The sequence below is a fragment of the Culicoides brevitarsis genome, chromosome 3 (genome assembly GCF_036172545.1).
Source record: "Culicoides brevitarsis isolate CSIRO-B50_1 chromosome 3, AGI_CSIRO_Cbre_v1, whole genome shotgun sequence".
NCBI classification, from domain to species: Eukaryota; Metazoa; Arthropoda; class Insecta; order Diptera; family Ceratopogonidae; genus Culicoides; species Culicoides brevitarsis.
The window spans coordinates 32,533,095-32,555,435 of NC_087087.1; the positions used below are offsets into that span (position 1 = coordinate 32,533,095).

Genomic DNA, 22,341 nt, shown 5'->3' on the forward strand with positions numbered 1-22,341 from the left:
GAATAATAACAAAAAAAAATATACGACAGACATTCTTTGTTGTACACAAAAAATAAAAAAAAATACGAGAATTGTGCGTTAAAAATAAATTTACTGAACTCTACTGAATTGAATTGACTCGCCAACGCGGACGAGAGTGAAAATACAACAATAAAAAAATATTCAAGCATAGAAAAAAATTTTTTTCTGGCAAAATAATAATATTAATAAGATCAAAATAAACAGCGGTTTGCGTCAATGCGTCGTTGTCACATTGATGAAATTCAAAAAATAAAATTCTTACTACAGCGTGAGTGAAAAATAAAATGAATTAATTTTTTTCTTTGCGGAAAGTGTTTCTTTTTATACACACGCCTCATAAAAAAAAAATTTATAAAAAAAATAAATGAATAAAAAGTGTATATATAAACTATCAAAACATAGCAAAATATTTTAAAATCTTGTCGCCACTGACATATTTTTAGAAATGTGTTGAAACATTTGTAAAAAAAAGTCAATATTTTTTTAGCAAACGGCATACACATGTTGCATATGGAGTAAAAAAATTACACATAAAAATATATATTTAAGAAAAATATATAAAAAAGTGAAGAAAACGAAGCAGAAAGAAGAAAAAAAAGTGAACATCTTGCAGTCAATAAATAAATAAATATTCAAATGAAATACAAAGTGAATCAGACAACAACAACAAAAACTACATGATTTGATAATAAATAAAATAAATAATAAACACTCATTAAATTTAGAAGCAAATTTCAATTAAAAGACATTCAGGTGACCTACAAGTTATTTTGGGACGCAGACGATTGTTGTAAAAAAAAACATAAATCACATTATTTTAGAACAGTTATGATGATGTCCGCAAATAAAAAGTAATAAATAATTCGGCCCCATTCGAGACGTTGAATTTACTACAGATCAACGCAGAGGCGAAAGGAATTTCTTTGTAAGTATTTTATCAATTTTTTTTTTGTAGTATATTGAAATCATCATCGTCGTCGTCTTGCGAGAAGATAAGCAATTAAAGATTGCAACATTGTAAGAAAACGAAAAAAAAATTTTTTTTATTATAAAAAAAATTGTTTGTCAACATGTTGATGAAAAAAATTATATTTAACACAAAAAATGACAGATAAGCAATTTTTGACCGAATTTTTCATTTTTTTTTAAGTGTAACAAAGTGATACATTGTATTTATTTTTTATTATTTTTATTAGTTAAAAAAATCTTTTTAAAATTATTTTTTTAAAATTAATTTAATCAATTATTTTAATTTAATGATAATTAACGGTAATTAAAATAAAATAATAAATTAAAATAAAATATATTTTAGGTAAATTTAAAATAATTAAAAATAATTGTAATATTTGTATATTTTTTTTTAATATTTTTTTTTATTGATAAAAAAAATAATTACAATGTATTTATTTAAAAATATTTTTTTAATAAAAAAAAATATTATTTAAATAATTAAATCAATTAAAAAATATTTATTTTATATTTTATTATTTAAAAAAATAATTAAATTAAATTATTTATTTTGATTAATAAAAATAATTTTAAAAAAATTAAAACATCTAAAAAAATATTTTTTTATATTTAGGAATTTACCTATTATAAAAAATTATAACCTTAAGGTTAATGACTCAAAATTAATCAAAAATTAAATAATAATATTTTTTTTATTGTCATTTCTGATATGATTCATACAAAGTAGCAATTTTCAAACACAAAAATTTTAATTAATTATATTTTTTTTATTGGAGCAAAAATTCGCAAACCAATAATTTTTTAAAAAATATTTTCAACAGAAATCATCGCAAAAAAAATCTTATTTCATGGAATGCCTTTGAGCATAAAATTCAAAGCTAAGCCAGACATCTCCACAGGTAGAAACGGAATTTGTTTAGCCATTCAGGCATTTTTTGTGCGTGTGAATATTTATTAGCATTGACGAAAAAAAAATAAATAAGAGAGAAAGATGAAACAAACTTCAGAACTTCATTAGCATACATTTGTGAAATATTTTCCACACAATTTTTTTTTTCATAGACAGTCAATCAGTTATTAACCGTTAAATTTTTGTTGTTGTAGGACGAGTAAATTTTTTTTCTTTTTTTTTTAATATAATAATTTATGCATATGAATTCGCGGTTTCATTCAAATTTTCGGCGAAAAATATTATGGAAGCTACGTGTGTGTGTATAAGTGTTATTTATAGCAGACCGCGCGCGAGCTCTGTGTCTGTAGAGTTGGATGTCATTGTCATGGTTAAACTTATGTATAAATATAAAAATGTAAATAGTATCGAAATACACAAATAAATTGCTTTGCTTCTCCTCGCAACAGCAATGTACGTTTTTTATATCAATTTTTTTTTTCATGAATAGAATGAATGCAAGCACACATGAAAAAAAGCTAAAAAAAAACGATTGATTCAAAAAAATGTTCAATGGATGGTGGTGTCTCGTTGTCGTTTCATGCTTATTTGCTTGCTCAATTTCCTGTTTTATATCGCGAACTCGAGCTGCAGATTTGTTCAGTTGATTATTCTTCTCGTTCTTGTTCAGTAAACAAAAAAAAATCTGAAACATTCGAGAGAGAGAGATTAGTATCGCCGATAAAATGGCTTCTGAAAAAAATTCAAATGAGTCATTTTGTCTTTTTTTCCTTTTTTTTCGCGATAATGACTCGACCCATTAATTTATTATCGAAAGACGTTGATTGCAAGTGCACACTAATCTAATTTTAGTCGCATTGAATGAAATTGAATCGAAAACTTTTAAATGAAAATTGATTTTGAATTGATTCATGAGTTGCCTACGACGACGACGAAGATACCGTCAATAAGTCTGTAGTAGTAACGTTATTTATTCTTCCATTATCGCCAGAGAATAAATAAAATGCTCAACAAAACGCTCTGGCACACAAAACGAATGACACGATAGGAACAAAAATAACAAAAATTTTAGTGCATTACTTTTGTTGTTGCCTTAATTCACTTTTATCGATCTGTTGATAGCAGCAGTAGCGTGTCGTATGAGCGACGTCAGGTCATTGTTTATTTAACGGGGAAGATATCAAGAGCATTATCGCTGAAGAAGTACAAAAGTGCATATCTTTTGTTCCCAAGTGAAAAGAAAATCTTCATTAACGATATTGAAAAGAAAAAAAAATATTGAAAATTTACAGAAAAAATAAAAAAATTGACAATTTTAATGAATTTTAAGACTTTTGTAAGAAAAAATAACTTTAAAAGAATTTCATTTTTTTGCAATTTAATTAAATTGTTCTAAAAATATTTCAAATTTAAAATTTTACATTTTTAGCGAAAAAAAATTTAAAGGAAAAAAATTATAAATTTAATAATAAATTATATTAAAATTAATAATAAAATAAAATTAATTAATTAATCAAAATTAAATTTATTTATTTTTTTAAATTATTAATTTATTTTATTATTTTTTAGAGAAAATTTGTCAAAAAAATATTTTTTAAGAAAATTATTTTTTTTTTTGCTTAAAATATTATTTTTTTTTTTTTTTTTGAATTTAATATAATTTAATTTTACAACGAAATTAATTTAAAAAAAATCACAAAATTTATATAAAATTTTATTTTAAAAGAATAAAATATTTTGTGAAAATTCTTCATAAAATTTTAACATTTTTAGTAAAAAAATAAAAAAATATAAATTTTATTTTATTGAGATCTAAAACATTTGAAATTTTTATTTTCATTTTTTTTTCTCAATTAAAATTATCTTATAAATAAAAAATTAAATAAAAATTTTATTTAAATAATTTTAAGAAAGCTTACGTTTAAAAAATAATTATTTTTGATTTTTACTTAATTATTTTTTTTTTATTTTATTTAAAAAAAAATAATTAAAAAATTATTTTTTATTAATTTTTTTAAATTTTTATTATTTTATTAAATTATTGTTAATTTTAGTTAAAAAAATATTTTTGAGCCTATTTTATTATAAATTTCAATAAAAAATCTAAACCGACGAAAAATAATAACTTCGAGCAAAACATTTTATTTTCTTTTCAATCCGTTTTTAATCACTTCTAAACCCCTTGAAATCAAAATAGAACACAAACTACTGTTCAATTCAAGTCCATAACAACAAATATGTACCTTTGCTGTGTATTTTGTAATCCTGTTCTATATCCATTGAATTCTCCTCTCTTCAATATTAGTTCTATAACCTGTTCTGTTCTGTTTTTTATTTGTTTCGAACAATCACGAACATCATCCCGAGCCATTGTCTCGGCAGTAGTTCGAGATTCTATTCATCTCCCCAAATAGATTAAAGTTCTTTTTTTATTTTCTATACGCTAAATTAACATAATTAATCATCATCCATGATCCATGGCGATGACTCCGCTGGTGCGGCGATTCTAATTATACGTTACTTGATCAGATGCGGAGATACGTGATCTCTCTCTTTCTGCCTATTTTCATTTAAAATGAAATAAAAAGCCATTATAATAATTTACTCGTATTGACTCGACGACGACTCGTCAGCCAGAGGTGTATCATTAGCATATGTATGGTAAAAGAAGCCTTTTAACATTTTATTTTCGTTTTGTTTGATCAGCTATCTATCCATCGCACGAGAAATAAAAGAAGAATAAATAAAAAAAAATAATCCGGGTCTCCCGATAAATTTATCATTTATTAAAAGCAGTCAACCGGATTTTTTATTGTTATTTTTTTACAACGTGGTCATGGTGCGTAAAAATTTTTACACACACACAATTCTACGGAAAAACTATGGCGAGGAATTTCCGATCGATGATTAAAATTAAATGACCTTGAACTTTCGACAAAAGTGACGAATTGTCAATTAAGACGAATTAACTGAGTTTATCGTCTCCCATTTGCGTGTGTAAAGTATGCCACAATCCAGCCATGCCATGTATTGAAGCAAAAATCAATAAAACAAGGCAAACTTTTCATTAAGTCCATACTCGATTTATTTTTAGCACAGACTTCTTCAGGGTGATTCAACAAGACTTCACTAAAAAAAAATTCCATCGAAAAATTTGTCTTGAGGGAACTTTTCATTCCGCCATTGGATTTCTGAAGAACAAGACCATCACAGAGCAACAAGATATCAAATTACGACAATATTTTACTGATTCATTTAATCTTCTGAGAGCGAGGCATGAACGAACAAGAAACTAACTATGAAAGAGGAATTCTCTAATAAAACTAAAATGTGTATAAACTTCAGCAATCCGCAACACAGAACGTATGTCGGGTATGTCGCATCAGGCGTCATTAAAATGGAATATGATATGTGTTGAATTTTTATACAAAGTTGTAGTTAAGCCAGCAAAAAATTGTCACTTACTTATTGGGAATCTTGTCTGTCTCTAGATTTTAATTTTTTTCTTTTTACGATATGCGAATAAATTAAGCGGAATCGATAATTATTTTTATGTGTATTTATTATGGGTTATGGTCATTTTTTAATCTGTGGCGTAAGCAAAATTTTTTTCTGACCAAAGTAATTTTTCTTAGAATTTTTATTTTTTTTATATAAAAATAATTTAGGAATAAAATTTAATATTTTTTTTTTAAGTAAAAATTTTATAAAAATTATTTTTATTTTTTTTAAACATTTTAAAAATTATTTTTATTTTTAATTTTTAAAAAATGTTTTAAAATTTATTTTTTAAAAATATTTTAAAATTTATTTTTTTTTTTAAAAAAATATTTTAAAAATTATTTTTAATTTTTTTAAATATTTTAAAAATTAGGTTTTTTAGAAATATTAAGAAAAAAAATTAGATTTTAATTTAATTTTATTTAAATATTTTAAAAATTTTTAAAAAAAGCTTGAAAAAATTTAAAAAAAAAAATCTGTTTTATTCAATTAATTTAATTTTTAAATTTATTTATTTTTTAAATTTAAATATTTATTTTTTAAATTAAATTTTTTAAACTAATTAATTTTTTTTAAATAATTAAAAATTTTAATTTATTTTTTAAAAAAATATTATGAAATTTACTTTTTGGATAATAATTATTAAATTAAAATAAAAAAAAAACCTTCTAAATATTCTAAAAAAAAAAAGTTAATAAAATTTTAGAAACTAATTTTTAAAAAAATAAATAATTAATAAAATTAATTAAAAAAAATTAAAATTAAAAAAAAATCAAAATTCTATTTTTGTAAAAAAAAATATAAAAAAGTATTATTCTTGACACAATTTAATTCAAAAAATTATTTTAAGAAAATTAAAAAAAAAATAATAAAATTACGTCAAATAATTTTAAAAATTATAAAAATGATCGAAACTACCTCAGGCTAATTCACTCTCGTAATAAAATCAGTAAAGTCAAGTTTTGAACATCTTACCAGCTGTGTGACAACAACAACGAGTCTAGGCATAAACCAGTAGTCGTCGTGTTTCATGTAAATGAGTGATAAAATATTTTTTTATTTTTTTCGAATAAAATTTTACACCCACACAAAATCTACGAAACCGCCACAACTCATTATTGATTAAACTTCATTTCCAATTCAACTGGCGAGCATTTAGGAATTTTAATTGATTTCTCGATGTCTTCTCTCGATGGGCATTAGATGCGATTTGTATGTAAATCGTCGTTGAAAGTTGCGATCATTCCGTGATCGCGTGCCGTGTTGTGTGTCGCGTACAGATTTTATGCGTCGTCAAGAATTTTATTATTTCAAAAAAAAAAAGCAATAAATCGATCAGGTTGTGTGTCATTCATCGTGCGGCGGCGGCGATAAGAATGTGAAAGGTTAGCGTATTTTTTTTTTGGTTTGTTCATCTTTCGCATGATTACGGATTGCTAGACGATGATGTCACTTTTTTTTCGCTGATTAGAAGGAGAAAAAATCACAGATAATTATTTTGACAGCTGTCCATCGATCGCGCACTGTTATCGCTCCGAGCGATGCCGAGATGAAGAAAATATCGAAAAAAATTTAAAACCCGTAAAACGGTAGCGCGGAATTTGATTATTTATAATTTCACTTTAAATAACTACATCAATCATCGTAATTTACAAAAAGTGTCACTTCAATCGATTTCCTAACATCACACACTTCATTATCTATTTATACAAACATTCGTAATGATCAACGAAACAAAAATTATGAAAATTTATTTCTAGTAGTGGCACGACAACAACAACACGAGTCGTCGACGTAAAAAAAATGTATTCATAAAAGTTTTATAAGAAACCACTCCTCATTCCACGAGATGTTTAGTAGATATTAAACTGAGTAGATGTGTGATATACAAAAAAAAAATAAATAAATAAATATAATAATAACTGTCTGTTAATAAAAACATGATACAACCACAATAAATTATACTTTATTTAGATAATTTATAGAAAAATCAGTTTTTTACGCTTTTCATTAATATTATTGGAAGTTTAATTTTTTTTTCTGTGGAATGGCAAATATTTGGTTAATTCTGACACAGGATTTTAGGCAAAAAAGTTTTATATATGTTGGAAATATTTGTTTGAAAAATGTTAAAATAATTTTTAGAAGAATTTTGTTTTTTAAAATAATTTTATGCTTTATAATATTTTTAATATACATTTTATTCTAAATAATTTTGTGTATTTTTTTTAATTTTTATAAAAATAATTTATTAATTTAATAAACAAAATATGTAAACAAATAAACAGAAAATAAAATTTCGAATTAATTAATTTTTAAATATTTTTTTTATTAATTTATTTAAAATTTTAATAAAATTAATTTTTAATATTTTAGAATTTTTAAAAATTTATTAAAATAATTTTTTATAATAAATTAAAATTAAAAACGAAAAAAAAAATTATTTCAAATTAAAATATGGAATATTTAATGAAAAAAAAATTATTAAAAATGTTAAATTTTTGTTTGAAGGAATAAAATTTTATTTATTAAAATTAGATTGAAATTTCAAAATAAAAAATTTGAAAAAAATTTATTAAAAATAATTTTATAAATTTTAAATAATTATAAAATTTATTATTTTTTTAAAAGAATTTTTTTTATTTAAATTTTTTTTAAAAATTTTAATTTCAAATAAATTTCAATAACTTTTTTAACAAAAATTTATTTTTTTTTAATTTTTTTCCATTAAAATTTTTAATTTTTTAAAGAAGTTTTTATCTTTTTAGATTTTTAATTTTTTATATATAAATATTTTTAAAAATTAATTTTTTTTTTAAATTTAAATATATTTCACATAAATTTAATAGAAAATATTTAAAAGCGAATTTTAATGGAAATTTACTGAAAATAAATAAATTTTCAAGAATTTTTCTTAATTTTTCGTATTAAAAATATTCAAAAAATAAAAAAAATTTGATTTTTCTCAAAAAATATTTGAAACCCTGAATTCGAGCTTAAACACTCATTTAACGGCAACATCTTGTTCATCGACATCACATTTCATTCACATCTCAACCTCATACTCGAGTTGTTAAGCAAGTTTCATGTTTTTTTTTTGTGGAATCTCTTTCTCTCCACACACTCTTCAGTTGTTTTTCATCTTTTTCAAGCAAGAAAAAATAGATTGAAACCAGAAATGCTGTAATTCGCTGTAATAATAAGTGAAAAAAATGTTGCTACGACGGCCTTGTCCGTGACATTGAGATCATAAAATCATGTTTTCGGCATGAATTTCGAGCAAATTTCATGACGAACGATGAATGGTCAAGTCAGGCAACGCAAAATAGTAATTAGTATGCATGACTCACACAAAACTCCTACTACGACGACGACGACTTGGCAGAATGAATTACATCATCAACCACAAGCGAGACTTAATTGTCCCATGTGGTAGTATCAAAACAATGGCCAATTAAAAATGAAACTCATTCATGAACGAACCGACGAAAAAAAGTTTTAATTAATAATTGTCCGACGGAATTTTTGTGTCAGAGGCGGTTCAACGACGTTTTTCTCGTAAAAATTAAAAATTTTCGAATGAACCGTCGTCTCTGTGTTCCGCGCGACTCGCGCAAGTCACGTATATCAATTTCAATATTTTTTTGTACGAGTGGGCGCTGCATTGTTACCACAGTGTCATGTCTGTCTAATAATAATATAATGAATTATTAAAATTATTACAACTCAACTGCGAATTCATTCTAATGCATAAACAATCGCCGAGCTAAATTTTAATGTAAATCGCAGAGGTGTGAACTTCACGAATCATCCAAACAAAAAAAAAATCAAAAATTTATCCGAAAATGACCTAATTAAATATTTTATTTACAAAAAACCCACACACACTTGCCGACGACGATAAATAGTTGCATATCAGCAATTATTTATTATTAAAATTACAAAAAAAAAAAATAATTACTATTTTTTATGCAAATTTGGATGCCGTCACATTGAATGGAATTACGAAGCTGCCACAAAATGCAAATGAGCTAGATTTGTTAAATCAATTCGTCATTTTTTTTTTTTTGTTTGCAAAACAAAATTCTGATTCCCGCATTAAAATGACAAAAGAAAAAAAAACTCAGGGTGACATTTGACATGATCAGATCATTGAATGGATGATCGCGGTTGATGGTGATTCGATCATCGACGTATTGTCTGGCACAATGGAAGCAACAAAGTGTAGTTCCTGCGCGTGAATTGAGCAATTTTGTGCTCAAATTGGAAAATAATTAAAGTAAAAACTGCGGTTTTTTTTTTTGAAAAAAATTATAAAAAATTTTTTAATTATTTTTTTCATTTTTAATTTTTTTAAAATATTTTTTTAGTAGAAAATATGCAAAAATTGGTCAAAAAAATTTATTTAGTTGATTTTTGAAGCAAATGTTAAAATTGATTTTGAAAAAAAACTTTAATTTCCATTAAATTTTTGAAATTCATAAAATTTAATAATTTATATGAATTTTTTATTTTAATTAATTAATTTATTTATTTAATAATTTTTAATTTATTGATTAATTTTATTTAATTTATTCAATTTTTCACTAATTTTTAAATTTATTATTTTTTATATCTCTTAATAAAACTGTTTAAATATATTTAAATAATTTAATAATATTTAAATAATTAAAAAAAAAATAAAAAACTAACAAAAAAATTTTTTTGAAATATTCAAGAACTATAAATTAATTTTTAATTTTTCTATAAATTAAATTTAAAATATTTTTCATATTTTTTAAAAATATTTAATTAAAAAAAAATTCAAAAAAATTCAAAAAAAAAATTTTTTACAAATATAAATATAAGTTTTTTTTTATTTCTCAGCTTTCTGATGGTGCTATTGGTTTTACCATAACTTTATGTTTTTGCCCCGTTTTGAGGGGTTTTTACTGTTTTTGAAAGTTATATTTTGCTTTAAATTAATTTTAGAATATTTTTATAAAATTCTCAATAAAATTATTTAAAAAAAAAAACATTAAAATTATTTTTTTTTAAATATTATATCTTTTTATTTATTTTTTTTCTATAAATTAATTTTATTTTTTTTGTATCTTAAAATTACTTTTTAAAAGATCAAAGATTTTGTAATTTAAAATTTAATTTTATTAATTTTTTAATAAATTTAATTTAAATTTATTAATTTTTTAATAAATTAACGCAAGCCAAAAAAATAATTTTAAGTAAAACTAACGAAGTCAAATAATTTATTTACAAAACTTATAAAACAGATTAAAACCTTTTCTTGTCTCAGTTTCACTCATTTAATATCTAACCAGCTGACAAAACAAACAAGGAATTCACTTGTTGCTGCAACGATAACACTCAAACGACACATTTTCCTTCATCATAACATGCAAATAAAAAAAAAAGTATGAATGAACTTGCATTCATGCCTTTAAACCTAAAACAATAGAAGTAGCAAGTGTAAGATTACGGCATTAAAGAATTTTTATTATCACATCAAATTGCATAATAATAAAATGAATAATTATAAAAAAAAAACTTTTTTTTTCGTGTTCTGTAACCAAACAACCTACGGAACAGCAGACTTGAATGTCTTCACTTTATACAACGGAATATTTAAAAATAAAATGTTATTCATTGTACCGAGCAGCAAGCGTGCAAATTCCTTCGTCAATTGCTTGAAAGGGCAAACATTCCATTTATTGTTCGAAATCGGGGTGTTTTATCGCTGCTTTGATAATGAAAAAAAGAAACAGGTGTTTTTTCTGACGACGACAACGCGAACCTCTTTTTCGAACAAAAGGAGATAAAGAAGGCATTAGTTGCTACAAACAGTTAATCTCGTTTGAATGTCACAAGTTTGTTTTGAAAAAAAAAATGAATCTAGACACTTTGGAACCTTCCACAGACTTAATTCGATTCAAATGAAATTTATTTGAAATTCAGGGAATTTTTTTTTAATAAATTTTATTGAATGCGATAATCGCTTGTTTGTGGAAAATTTCATAAAATTGATAACTGATCGTTCGGATTATTTTGGAATTACCGAACAGTTACAAAAATCCAGACGTCTCCATTTTTTTTTATTTTTTCATAAACTTTAATTCATTCACCTGTTACCTTTCATCTTTTTCTCTCACCGACTCACATCGTACTCTACGTCCTTGAATAACCCTGTCTTGTTTCCTACCCAAGTACTTTATTGTACAATAATAATGCAATCCGGCTTTTTACGATGAGACAGAAACAGAGATAATGCAAAAAAAAAATTTTTCAACTTGGTTTGAAATGCTTGAATAATTTACAAATGTTTATTTAGCGAGCGAAAGACAACCTTTTTGTCACTCAATTAATCACTTGTCTTGCGTAAATAATAAATAATGTGACCCTTATTACGGCGAAGTGAAGAAGATGCACGTGAGTAACGGTTCTTTTGTTAAAAATCCTGTCTACTTTTTGATTGCCCATGTTGTAAAAGTACCTAACACTCACACACAAAGCCATCATGACATACTTTCTCTCGCTGCGTCGCGCTATTCAAATGCATTGCGTATGAAAAGAAATATCTTGATAAAAATGAAGCAATCTCGAAAAGAGGCACACTTTTAGTGTCATGTCAGTCAGAGAGTTTTTTTTATTATTTATTTATTATTTAAATAAACATATATACGAAGAATGGAAAAAAACATTTCTCTTTGCTTTGCATAATTTATGTATGTATGCGTGTCTGAATAATGCAACGAGATCCATTTTAAATGAGACTAAATGCGAGGAATTGTTTAGAATGTTCTTGTTCAGAGGTAATTTTTGACTGAATTTCTTTGTGAATTATAAATTTAGTTTTTTTCCACGGCTTTAAAGAACATTTTTAATTCTAAAGTGCCATCTAGCGGCAATTTTTACTGTTTTAATGATTTTTTTAAATAAAAATTATTTTTTAATGGAGTTAAATTAATGTTATATTGATTAGAATCAAAAACTTCAGACCTTGAAATAATAAAATTACGTCTAAGGATGAATTTCAAATGTTTTTATATCAAAAGTGACATCTAGCGGATATTTTTTTATTTCAATTTCTTTATAAAGAATTCGAACGAAATGAATTCTAAATAAATTTAAAGTTGATGAAAACATAAAGTTGGAAATACTGAATTAAAAAGATCAAATTAAAGGGATAATTTGAAAAGCCAAGTTTTCAAAGCGCCATCTATCGAATGTTTTTTTTTATTTATTTCAAACTTTGAAAATTTATTCAATATAGTTATTGAAGATTTTCGACTTTTTTGATATTTTAAGCCAAAAAAAATTTTTAACCTAATTTGATTTTAGGTAATTTTTAACTTTTTCTTATATAAAGCGCCATCTGGCGGATATATTTTTTTAAACTTTCATAAAGTTCAAGGAGAAATTTATGCTCTTTTTTGATATTTTATGTTTAAAAATTATTAAAAATAGTTCAAATGGGTATTTTTAGACAATTTCGCACAAAAAGTGACATCTAGCGGATGTTTTTTTTTTAAATTCTTATCAAACTTTAAATTTTTTCTTATATGTATTTTTAACTTTTCTGAAGTTTTGAGTCAAAAAAAAAATTTTTTTTAAACTTTAAAAATTTATTTTAGATAATTTAAAAAAAAATCACACACAAAGCGCCATCTAGCGGATATTTTTTTTATATTACTAAAGCAATTTTTTTATTAAATATTCTCACAACGTAAAAAAAAATGTCAATTTATTTCCATATTCGAGCAATTTTTGGATGTCATTTCCATTTTCATCCTTTTTCAATTTCTTTGACAGACGAAAAAAAAACCCTTTTTTTTGTATATAACAAGATAAAACCATATCAGTCCATTTTGTGCACAGCAACAACAACCCTGACACTGAACCGAACGTTAAATAATGCATAAACTTCACCGAAATCACAATCGAACTCGCTCGTACACCCGGATGACCTTCAATTAAATCTTTGAACTTGGATCTGCTTGCTGCTCGTACATCGCATACATTATGCTAATACGCGCTCATTTATTAATAATAATATTAAATATTTATTTATAAAATTTGTGCCTACTTCGGACCCACCATTTATTTACACAAAAGCGAGTTTACGTATGACATAATAATGGCAAATGCAAAAAAAAAAAAGTTCGGTGTAGGTTGAAAAAAAAAATGTGTGAATTGATACAGTTCATGTTGCTCTTTTTCTCTCGCTCTCTCTCTCGTCGACTTGTTTATTTACTTACTTTTTTTTTTGTTCGGACTTGACGAAAAAAATAAACAAAGTCTTCTTGTTTGGTCAACTCGCTTGTGTGGGCCAGAGAATTGATGACTTTTGCAGTTGCATAACGTTCGTAACTCGACTCCAGCAGTCGAATCGCCTGCGTTTCGTCTAAAAATAGCACCGGCTTATCAGTCAAGATTGTCGTGCCAGACGCCTCCATCGCACTTCTTATATCACGAAAATGTTTATCGCACACAAAACAAGTCGTCGACGTTTCGTAATCTATTTACACAAACTTACACATCACGCTAAACATCTTTTTTTTGAATGACAGAATGTCACATTTCGGCCCGACTCGACTCGAAGTTGATGATAAAATCAGCTGATAACGACACAAAAGTACGTGCCCATACAAATTTTTTTTCCTCGTTGTGCGAAACTATTGATTTTTTTCGAACATTTTTTTCGTGAATGACTGCTATCAAGGTCACGCAATGAAGTTTTGTGAGGAAAACGAGACAATTTACTATAATTTCACTAAAAACCGAAACTTTTTATTAAAAAAAAATATGGAAACGAACACGAAATAAGTGCGGTTCGTTGGTTGTTTTGTCTACTTTACAATATTTTGCTGTAATTTTGTCATCATCGCCACTTGATTGCATTGATTCAATTATTATTATTAATATTTTGTTTATAATTTTGTGTTATTACACTTTTACGGTGTGCGTGCATTATCACGTTTTTAAATAAGAAAAAAAAATCCTGCAGGGCAGACAAATTATTTTACTCAATTTATTTTTCAATTGCTTTTACTTTAAATTTATTTTTGGAAAAAAAATTTCATAATTATTTTTTGGTTTATTTAAATAATTTTTAAAAAATTAACAAAAAAAATAATTTAAATAAAATTTAAAATTTTTAAAATTTTTGAAAAATAAAATTCTCAAAAATTAAAAAATTTTTTTTTTTCACAAAACGTGAAAAATTATACTATTTGAATTTATTTTTTAAAATTTCATAAAAAATTAATCAAATTTATTTTTTTTTTTTATTTTAATTTTTTATATATTTTTTTTTTAATTTAAATTTAATATAAATAAATCTTCTTGTAAAAAAAATAATTATTTTTGTTAAATAATTTTTTAAAATTTTATTTTTTTTTAATATTTAAAAAATTTGACTCAATAATGTATAAATTTAATTTTTTAAAAATTATTTAAATTTTTTATATTTTATTTTATTTATTTATTTTAAATTAATTTTTAATTTAATTATTTATTAATTTTTATATAATTTTCTTTTTCAATTTTAATACATTTCTAAAATTATTTAAATTTAATTTTTCACTGAATTTTATAAATTAGATTTTATTTTTAATTCAATTAATATTTAAATATTGGAATTTAAATTTTCTTAAAAAAAATATTTTTTTAAATATAAATTTATTTAAAATTTTTATTTTAATTTAATTATTTTATTTTATTTTTTTTTTGCTCATTTTTATGATTAAATTTTGAAATAATTTAAGTAAAATTTAAAAAAAAAAAAAAAATTTTTTTTTTTTGTTAAATTCCCTAAAAATTCTACGCTCGAGAAGCAAAACTTGACTAAAAATTAAAATAAAGGGTGTGCAAATTACTTTATTTGATTATTATTTATTATAAATTCAAGTGTCGTAAATCATCGTAGATACACACTCATTCACTAACACAGAACAAACGACAACAACGATTGGCAAATTGTAGTCACTAATATACTTTTAAAGAGGTTTGCTCGTTTTGTCGCTCGCATGCAATTTGTACAAAACAAGATAAATCGCGCGATTCGTCATTTTGTCTCTAAACCGAGACCCATTAAGTGAGTTTTTTGTTCTAAAAAAAATAATAAAAAAAATAATTTTATAAAAATTGGTAAAAAAATGTTTTTTTTTTGTTATCTCCCGTAGTAAAAAAATTCACTTATCACGATCGTTCAGTTTGTGTACACAAAAAAATATTTCATTAATAAAATAATTGTGGAATTATAAAAAAAAATTCGTCGGTTATTTATTTACATTAGTCAACGACGACGACGGCGACGATATATAAAAAAATCGCATACCTTCGTACACGAGCTTGAGATAATTTTTTTTATATTTGAATATTTGTTTAAATTTTTTTTTTATTTTTATTTGCAGATCAACAACAACAACAACGAAATTCATTCATATCCGTGTGACTCGTACGATGTCGAGATAAATTGATTGCCGACAAGCGACACAAAAAAAAATCGTTCGTTCCCTCTTGGCACGACAAAACACCGAAATTATTGATATTTTACCGGGTTACGCGGTCGATAGTGCTGCAGCTGCCTACAAGGGTTTGCTGTATCGACCGTCCTCGATGATTTCCGCCGTAGAATCGCACTTGGGGCCTGGCAGGCCCTCGTTTTACACGAATCCCCATATGCCACACAGTCCCTTGCACTTGCAACCATCGACTTCGGTGCAAATTCCGCCGCCCATTGCGTCGCCTTCGCAAACGGGTCTCCCCAATTTCGGCGGAAATAACAACGTTGCCGAACAATTTGCGAGACCGCATCCAAAAACGAGGTAAGAATTTAAATTTTTTGTGTGAAATTTGGGTTTTAATGATTTTTTTTTGCGTTTCAGAATCAATGGAATGCCAAATGTGCGAAATAATGGCATGACGTCGCCGCGTTCGAAATATGCCACGGAGCAAAATGGTCCCGTAAATCTCGCAGTGATGCCGAATCCGGCATCTTCGCCGCACGCCATCTCGCCAAATGTGTCGCCAAAAGACGATCGTCTCATTCCAATGGATCAATCTGTGTCGCAGCAGCAACAACAAGCGAAAGACAGCTTGATCGAGTCATTCAACAACTCCCGTTTACCGTACGCCGCCAGTAATGCCGCCGCCCTGGCAAATTACTACAATCCCTACTCGTTTCATCGTTACCCGTTGCCGTATGCTCCGCCGCCGCATCACTCGCTTGGGCGTCCCTTGCGATATGAGCCATATTCGTATCTTCCGTCAGTGCCCTATGCGTCGCAATCGTCTCCCCAGTCTACGGGCTTGGGTCCTCTACCGATCTCACAACAAAATGGACACGCCAAAGTGTCGCACGCCACATTACCATCGTTATTACCACCGTTAAATGCAACAAATCCATTGATCGCGCCTCCGCCGCCGCCGCCGCCATCGTCGTCGTCGTCGTTACAGCAAACGCAGCAACAAATACAGCACAAGGAAATGTACAAAGAAAGTAGCAAAATTATGTCGCATAACACGAACAAGAGTCCCAATCACAGTCCGCAACACAACAATAACAACAATAATGTGGGCTTTAAAGTGCCATCTGGCAAGGAAGGATCTCTCAAACATCGCATTCTGACACGCCCTTATGACAAAGATGGGAAGCCGCAACGTTCGCCGCCCGGAATCACAAATGGAATGCCCTTGAATAGGTAATTTTTTTATTTAATAATTTTTTTTTTTATTTGAAAAATTTTCTACATTCAATTCTAATTAATTTTTATAAAAATCTTAAGTTAAAAAAATTATTAAAAATCAAAATTAAATACCTACATATATTGAGATTAATAATTAAATTAAAATTGATAAAATTTTTTTTTTAATTATTATTATTTCTTTAATATTTCAATTTATGAAGTTAAAAATTAATCAAATTATCATTAAAAAATCTAAGTATTGGTTAAAAATAATTTTTATACTTTATTTATTTATTTATTTTTTTTAATTATTATTATATTAGTAGTTTTTAACTTTTTGGTCAAATTAAATAAATTTAATTAATTATTTAATACAAAAATTCATATTATTCAATTAAATAAAAAAAAAAAACTTAAATCTTTCATAGACTTTTGACAAATTATCTTAAAATTAATAAAAAAAAATTATTTATTTTATTTATTTATGAAGATGAAAATTGATAAAATTGTGAATAAAAAAATTTTTCGTTGAAATTAAATTTTCGAATCAATACCTAAATAAAAAAAGTAAAATAAACAAATTTAAAATTTATTTAAATTAAAAAACTTTTTTTTACCGCATTTAGGCCGCTCCAAATTTTTTTCTATGTTTTTGTCCTCTGCCCCATTTCAAAAGCCGAAAATCCAATGGGGCAAAATAAAAAAAAAAGTTTTGAAATACTGTTTCATAAAAAATTCAAAAATTTTAACAAATTTTGGTATATAAAAATTTTTTTTTTTATTTTGCCCCCCCCCATTTTGAAAAAAATGTTTTGGGACAAAAACATCGAAAAAAGTTTGAAGTGGCCTTATTTTATTTTTTAATTTTTTTTAGATAAAATTAATTGAATTTAATTAATTATTGTCTACTAACTAAAAAATTATTTAAATAATCTATAAATTGATATTGTTTTAAATTTTTGCTTACAATATTTTGATACATATTTTGATTTATAAAGATGAAAATTAATTTCATTAAAAAAATTCTAAATTTTTAAATTAAATTAAATTTTTGAATTGGTAAATTAATTAAATTTATTAATAATAATAAAATATTAAATTTAAATAAATTACAAATTTTCAAATTAATTTTCATTTTTTTTTTATTTTTTCAAAGAAAATTTATTAATTCAATCAAAAATATTTAAAACTGTAAAACTACAAAAAATAACGCAAAAAATTATAAAATTGATCCTAAACTAATTAATATTTTCTCCCTTTTTCCGCAGAAATAATAATAATAACAACAACGTGAACAATAACAATAACGACACGAGCAACAACAACATGCACTTCACAAAGGGATCCATCATCGAACTCGCGACAGGCGAACTTAAGCGTGTCGAAGACATGAGAACTGAAGACTTTATCTTGTCGGCGAAGAATTCAAGCAAGTTGGAGTTGCAGGATTCGACAGTTGTGAAAATTACGCCGTCTTCGAATCAAGTTATTGTCATCACATTCAGCTTAAACAAGAACCAGAATCAGGTGAGTCTCGCCACAAAAAAAACGACGAATTTCTGAAATGCAAACAAAACTCTCTGATCCGTATCGCGAAACGTAACTTTTTTCGCTGTTTTTGCATCGACAGTGCATCGTACGTGCAAAAGTCGTGATTTGAATGTGCAAAACATCGCACACAACAATGTTAATATCCCTTTTTGTTTTGCTGATGAGACCATTAAACGTGTTTTTTACGCTCTTCTTCTTCGTTCTTTAACTACCATCATTATTTTTTCGTTGTAGTTTTTTTTTCTTTTTGTGAATTGATACTCTTCATTGATAAGCGACAAAAAGAAAAAACATTCTGTCTCGTTGCAAAATTTATCAAGATCGACATGAATTGACTCTCGTTTTGTTCGTTGCTTAAAATTCTGGCAGTACAACTCTATAAATTCGCGTTTCAAGAGCGAATTTTAATGACTTGTCCTTGCGCGATTGCTTCTGTTTTTGTCCAGATTGAAAAATTTTCGGGTTTACTGACATCACTGTGATAAAAAAAAAAAATGAACGTGACAGTGTTTTAATGGAATGGACAGTCATAAACAATAAAAAAATCGTAATGACAGTATTTAGACATTAATTTTACGATTATTGATAAAATTCCTCAGTTAGAGCGAGTGCACTACTTAATTGACGGACCACAATTACCGGTTGTTTTGGTATATGTCACATATGCTACATTGTTTCAAGACTTAAAAATTAAAAAAAAATTTTTTTGTCCTAAAAGTGATTTAATTGAAAATATTTTTTTAATTTAATTAATTATTTATTTAATTTTAAAAAAATTTTTAAAATTGCCAAAAAATTTTTATTAAAAAATATTTATTTATTTATTAAATTATTTCTTATTTTATTTTATTTCATTTTAATTTTATTTTTATTTATTTATTTTTTTATTATATAATTTTATTTTTTTCTTATTTTTTTATTTTTTTTTTTTTTTTTTGAAAAAAAAGTGAAGTAAAAAATTTAATTCTAACTCAAAATAAAATATTTTTTTTAAATTTTTATTATTTTTTTATTAAATTCATTTAATTTTATTTAAAACATCGAAGTTATTTAAATTTTTAAGGCTTTTCATTGGATTGACAAAATTATTTGATCAGATTTTCTACTGTTCATAGTTTAATTTCATTTTCTATTAATTTAAATAATTTAATTAATTTCAAAAAAAAATAATAATATTAATTAAATGTATATTTAATTATTATTTTATAAAATTTTAAAATTATTTTTATTGTTTTATTTTTTTTAATTAAAAATTTAAAAAAAAATAATTATTATTAAAAAATTTTAAAATTAGTATTAATATCAAGTCAATTCAATTTTTGAAAAATAATTAATTTTATTTTTTTTTATTAAAAACTTAAGAATTAATAATTTTTTTTTATTTTTTTTATGTTTTAATTGAAATTTTTGTCAAACATATTCTTCAATCGAATTCGCTTGTTAATTCAAGTTAATTACTTTTATTTACTATACATTTAGTTTTCGACTCCTATATGGCCTTGACTCAATGTGCGTGTTTTTTACGAGGATCTAAACTAAAGATATATCGACACACGACGTGCACGGAATCCAAACAGAGATTAGTTCGTTAGATTTTGTGAGTGTGTGTCTGTTGTTTGATTTCACGCGATTGTTTCTTAATTGAGAAACCTTTATGCGTAATGAATTTTTTATGAGAGTGTCTAAGACGCCTAATTGTTGATTGAATTACTAATTAAACTCTCTTTTGTCTCTTCTTGCAGGTCGATATGGAAGCCAATGTCGAGCATCCGTTCTTCGTGTACGGCAAAGGATGGGCTTCGTGCAATCCCGACGGCACTTATCAGCAATACGGACTGAAGTGTCAACGTTTGCAAGTCGGCGACATCTGTATTTCGTACAAATCACGCAAAAACGAGTCACAATCGCCACCGCCGCCGCAAAAATACGACATGCCATACAACAACAACAGCGATTTGCCGCAAAACTTGTCCCGTCGTGCTGCCGAAACGCACACAATTCCCGCCACAAATACCATTTCGAGTGCCCGCGCAGCTCCCTCCAGCCTGGAAATGAACCAACACGCGATGATGTCGTCTTCCCTGCCCTACACGAATCACATGCTCGATTTGCAACGCTCCAAATTCGGGATTCCGCAAATAATTGAGCCCGCCAGCCAACAACGTCCCTTGAGTCACGAGTCAACTAGTCTTCAGGAACGGTATGCGAGTTATTTGGCATCCAGTATGGCGGCGCACAACAACCCGGATATGCCGATGTCGATGGTTTTGCCGCACAAAACGGTCAATCAACTCATGACGGATGACGCGAACGAGGCATCTTCCAAGAAACGTCGTTGGTCCGCGCCCAGCAACTTTGAGGACGATAACGAGGAGGCACGGAACGCCTTGCTGCGTGGCAAATATTCGCACTGAATCAACAGGTTGTCGCCGAAATTCTGAAAAACGAGAAAATTTGGCATAATTTCGTACTACTACTACTAAATTTAGCAGTAAATAACATTAAACTACCTTAAAAAAGAACAAAAAAAAACGTTAGCACAAAAAAATATTTTTTATGAACAAATTTATATTGTAGATTTACATAGAGAGCAAAAAAAACAAGGTCCTTTTATAAGAAACACAAAAAATTAAGCAGAAAGGAAACAGGAGTGCCATAAATTAAGCCACGTAACAAATTTTCTGAACACAAAACTTAGCAAATGTAAGAAAAAAATCTACTCGAGAACAAAAAAAAATTTTTTTCGCATAGAATATAATTGTTTAGCATTAAAAAAAAATATTAAATGAAAATTCAGTAAAAAATAATATCTACCTCTAACTAAACATTGAAGAAAAAAATAGTCCATCAAGATGAATATATTTATAGATAGTTGAATAAATGCAGAAGAGAGAAAGAGTTTGAAGTCAAAAAAAAAAAAAAAATATTTTTTTTTAATAAAAACCGGACTGCCAGAGAGACCTCTCAAATTTTGCACGCTTTACTACTTCCACTGCAAATGAAAAAAAATATTAAATTAGCTGAGATTTTAACTAAAATTACTTAGGAACTCAGATCTCACGAAAAATGTGTGATTTTAGCAGTCGAGCAAAAAAAAGTGCAAATAATATTTTTAAAATAAATTAGAAAATCTCATTAGTTTCGAGAGTTGTTGTTAAAAATTATTAAAAAAAAATCTTTCAAAAAAAAAATCTTCCATTAATTTTTTTCTCTTCTATTAAAAAAAAAATCACGCGCACGAAATACTTACACAATCAATCAAAATTCATTGAATTATTTTTTTTTTATAAATCTTTTTTTTTATTAATTCTATTTTTTTTTCTATATAAATAATTAATTAAAAAAAATGCAATTTGTGATATTTTCGCCTCCCTTTTTTTAAAAAAATAATTTTTTAAAAATAATTTTCTTTTTTAAAAAAAAAACTTTTTTAATTCGAGCCTTGAATAAAAAAAAATATTAATAATTATTTTTTGTGACAAAAAAAAATAAAACGACGATGAAAGGTTTTGATCTGTTGGCTGTGATAGACTATCACTGACTATTGATAGTATTCAAACTACAAATAAAACTACAGAACTGAATGGCGTGACAGTAGTAGAGAGGACATCGAATTGTGTCTTTTTTCCATCCCGCAAAAAAAATGTTCAATGTTTCAACTAGAAAAAAAATAACAAAAAAATGCTTTAAATGTTGAAAAAAAAA

At 25.7% G+C, this 22,341-nt stretch overlaps 1 protein-coding gene across 3 annotated transcripts; it reads left to right on the forward strand.

Moving 5' to 3' along the window:
* Window positions 1–430: 430 nt before the first annotated feature.
* LOC134833618 (ataxin-1) lies at window positions 431–21,727 on the forward strand. 3 transcript variants are annotated; one of them, XM_063847995.1, is made up of 5 exons: window positions 431–946; window positions 15,811–16,224; window positions 16,285–17,100; window positions 18,354–18,612; window positions 20,379–21,727. In XM_063847995.1, the coding sequence occupies exons 2-5, from the start codon at window positions 16,016–16,018 to the stop codon at window positions 21,048–21,050; spliced, it is 1,956 nt and encodes a 651-aa protein (XP_063704065.1). In that variant the 5' UTR covers window positions 431–946; window positions 15,811–16,015; the 3' UTR covers window positions 21,051–21,727. The 3 variants fall into 3 exon arrangements, with proteins under 3 accessions (XP_063704065.1, XP_063704067.1, XP_063704066.1); XM_063847997.1 differs by lacking the exon at window positions 431–946 and adding an exon at window positions 1,822–1,889; XM_063847996.1 differs by lacking the exon at window positions 431–946 and adding an exon at window positions 15,429–15,491.
* Window positions 21,728–22,341: the final 614 nt, after the last annotated feature.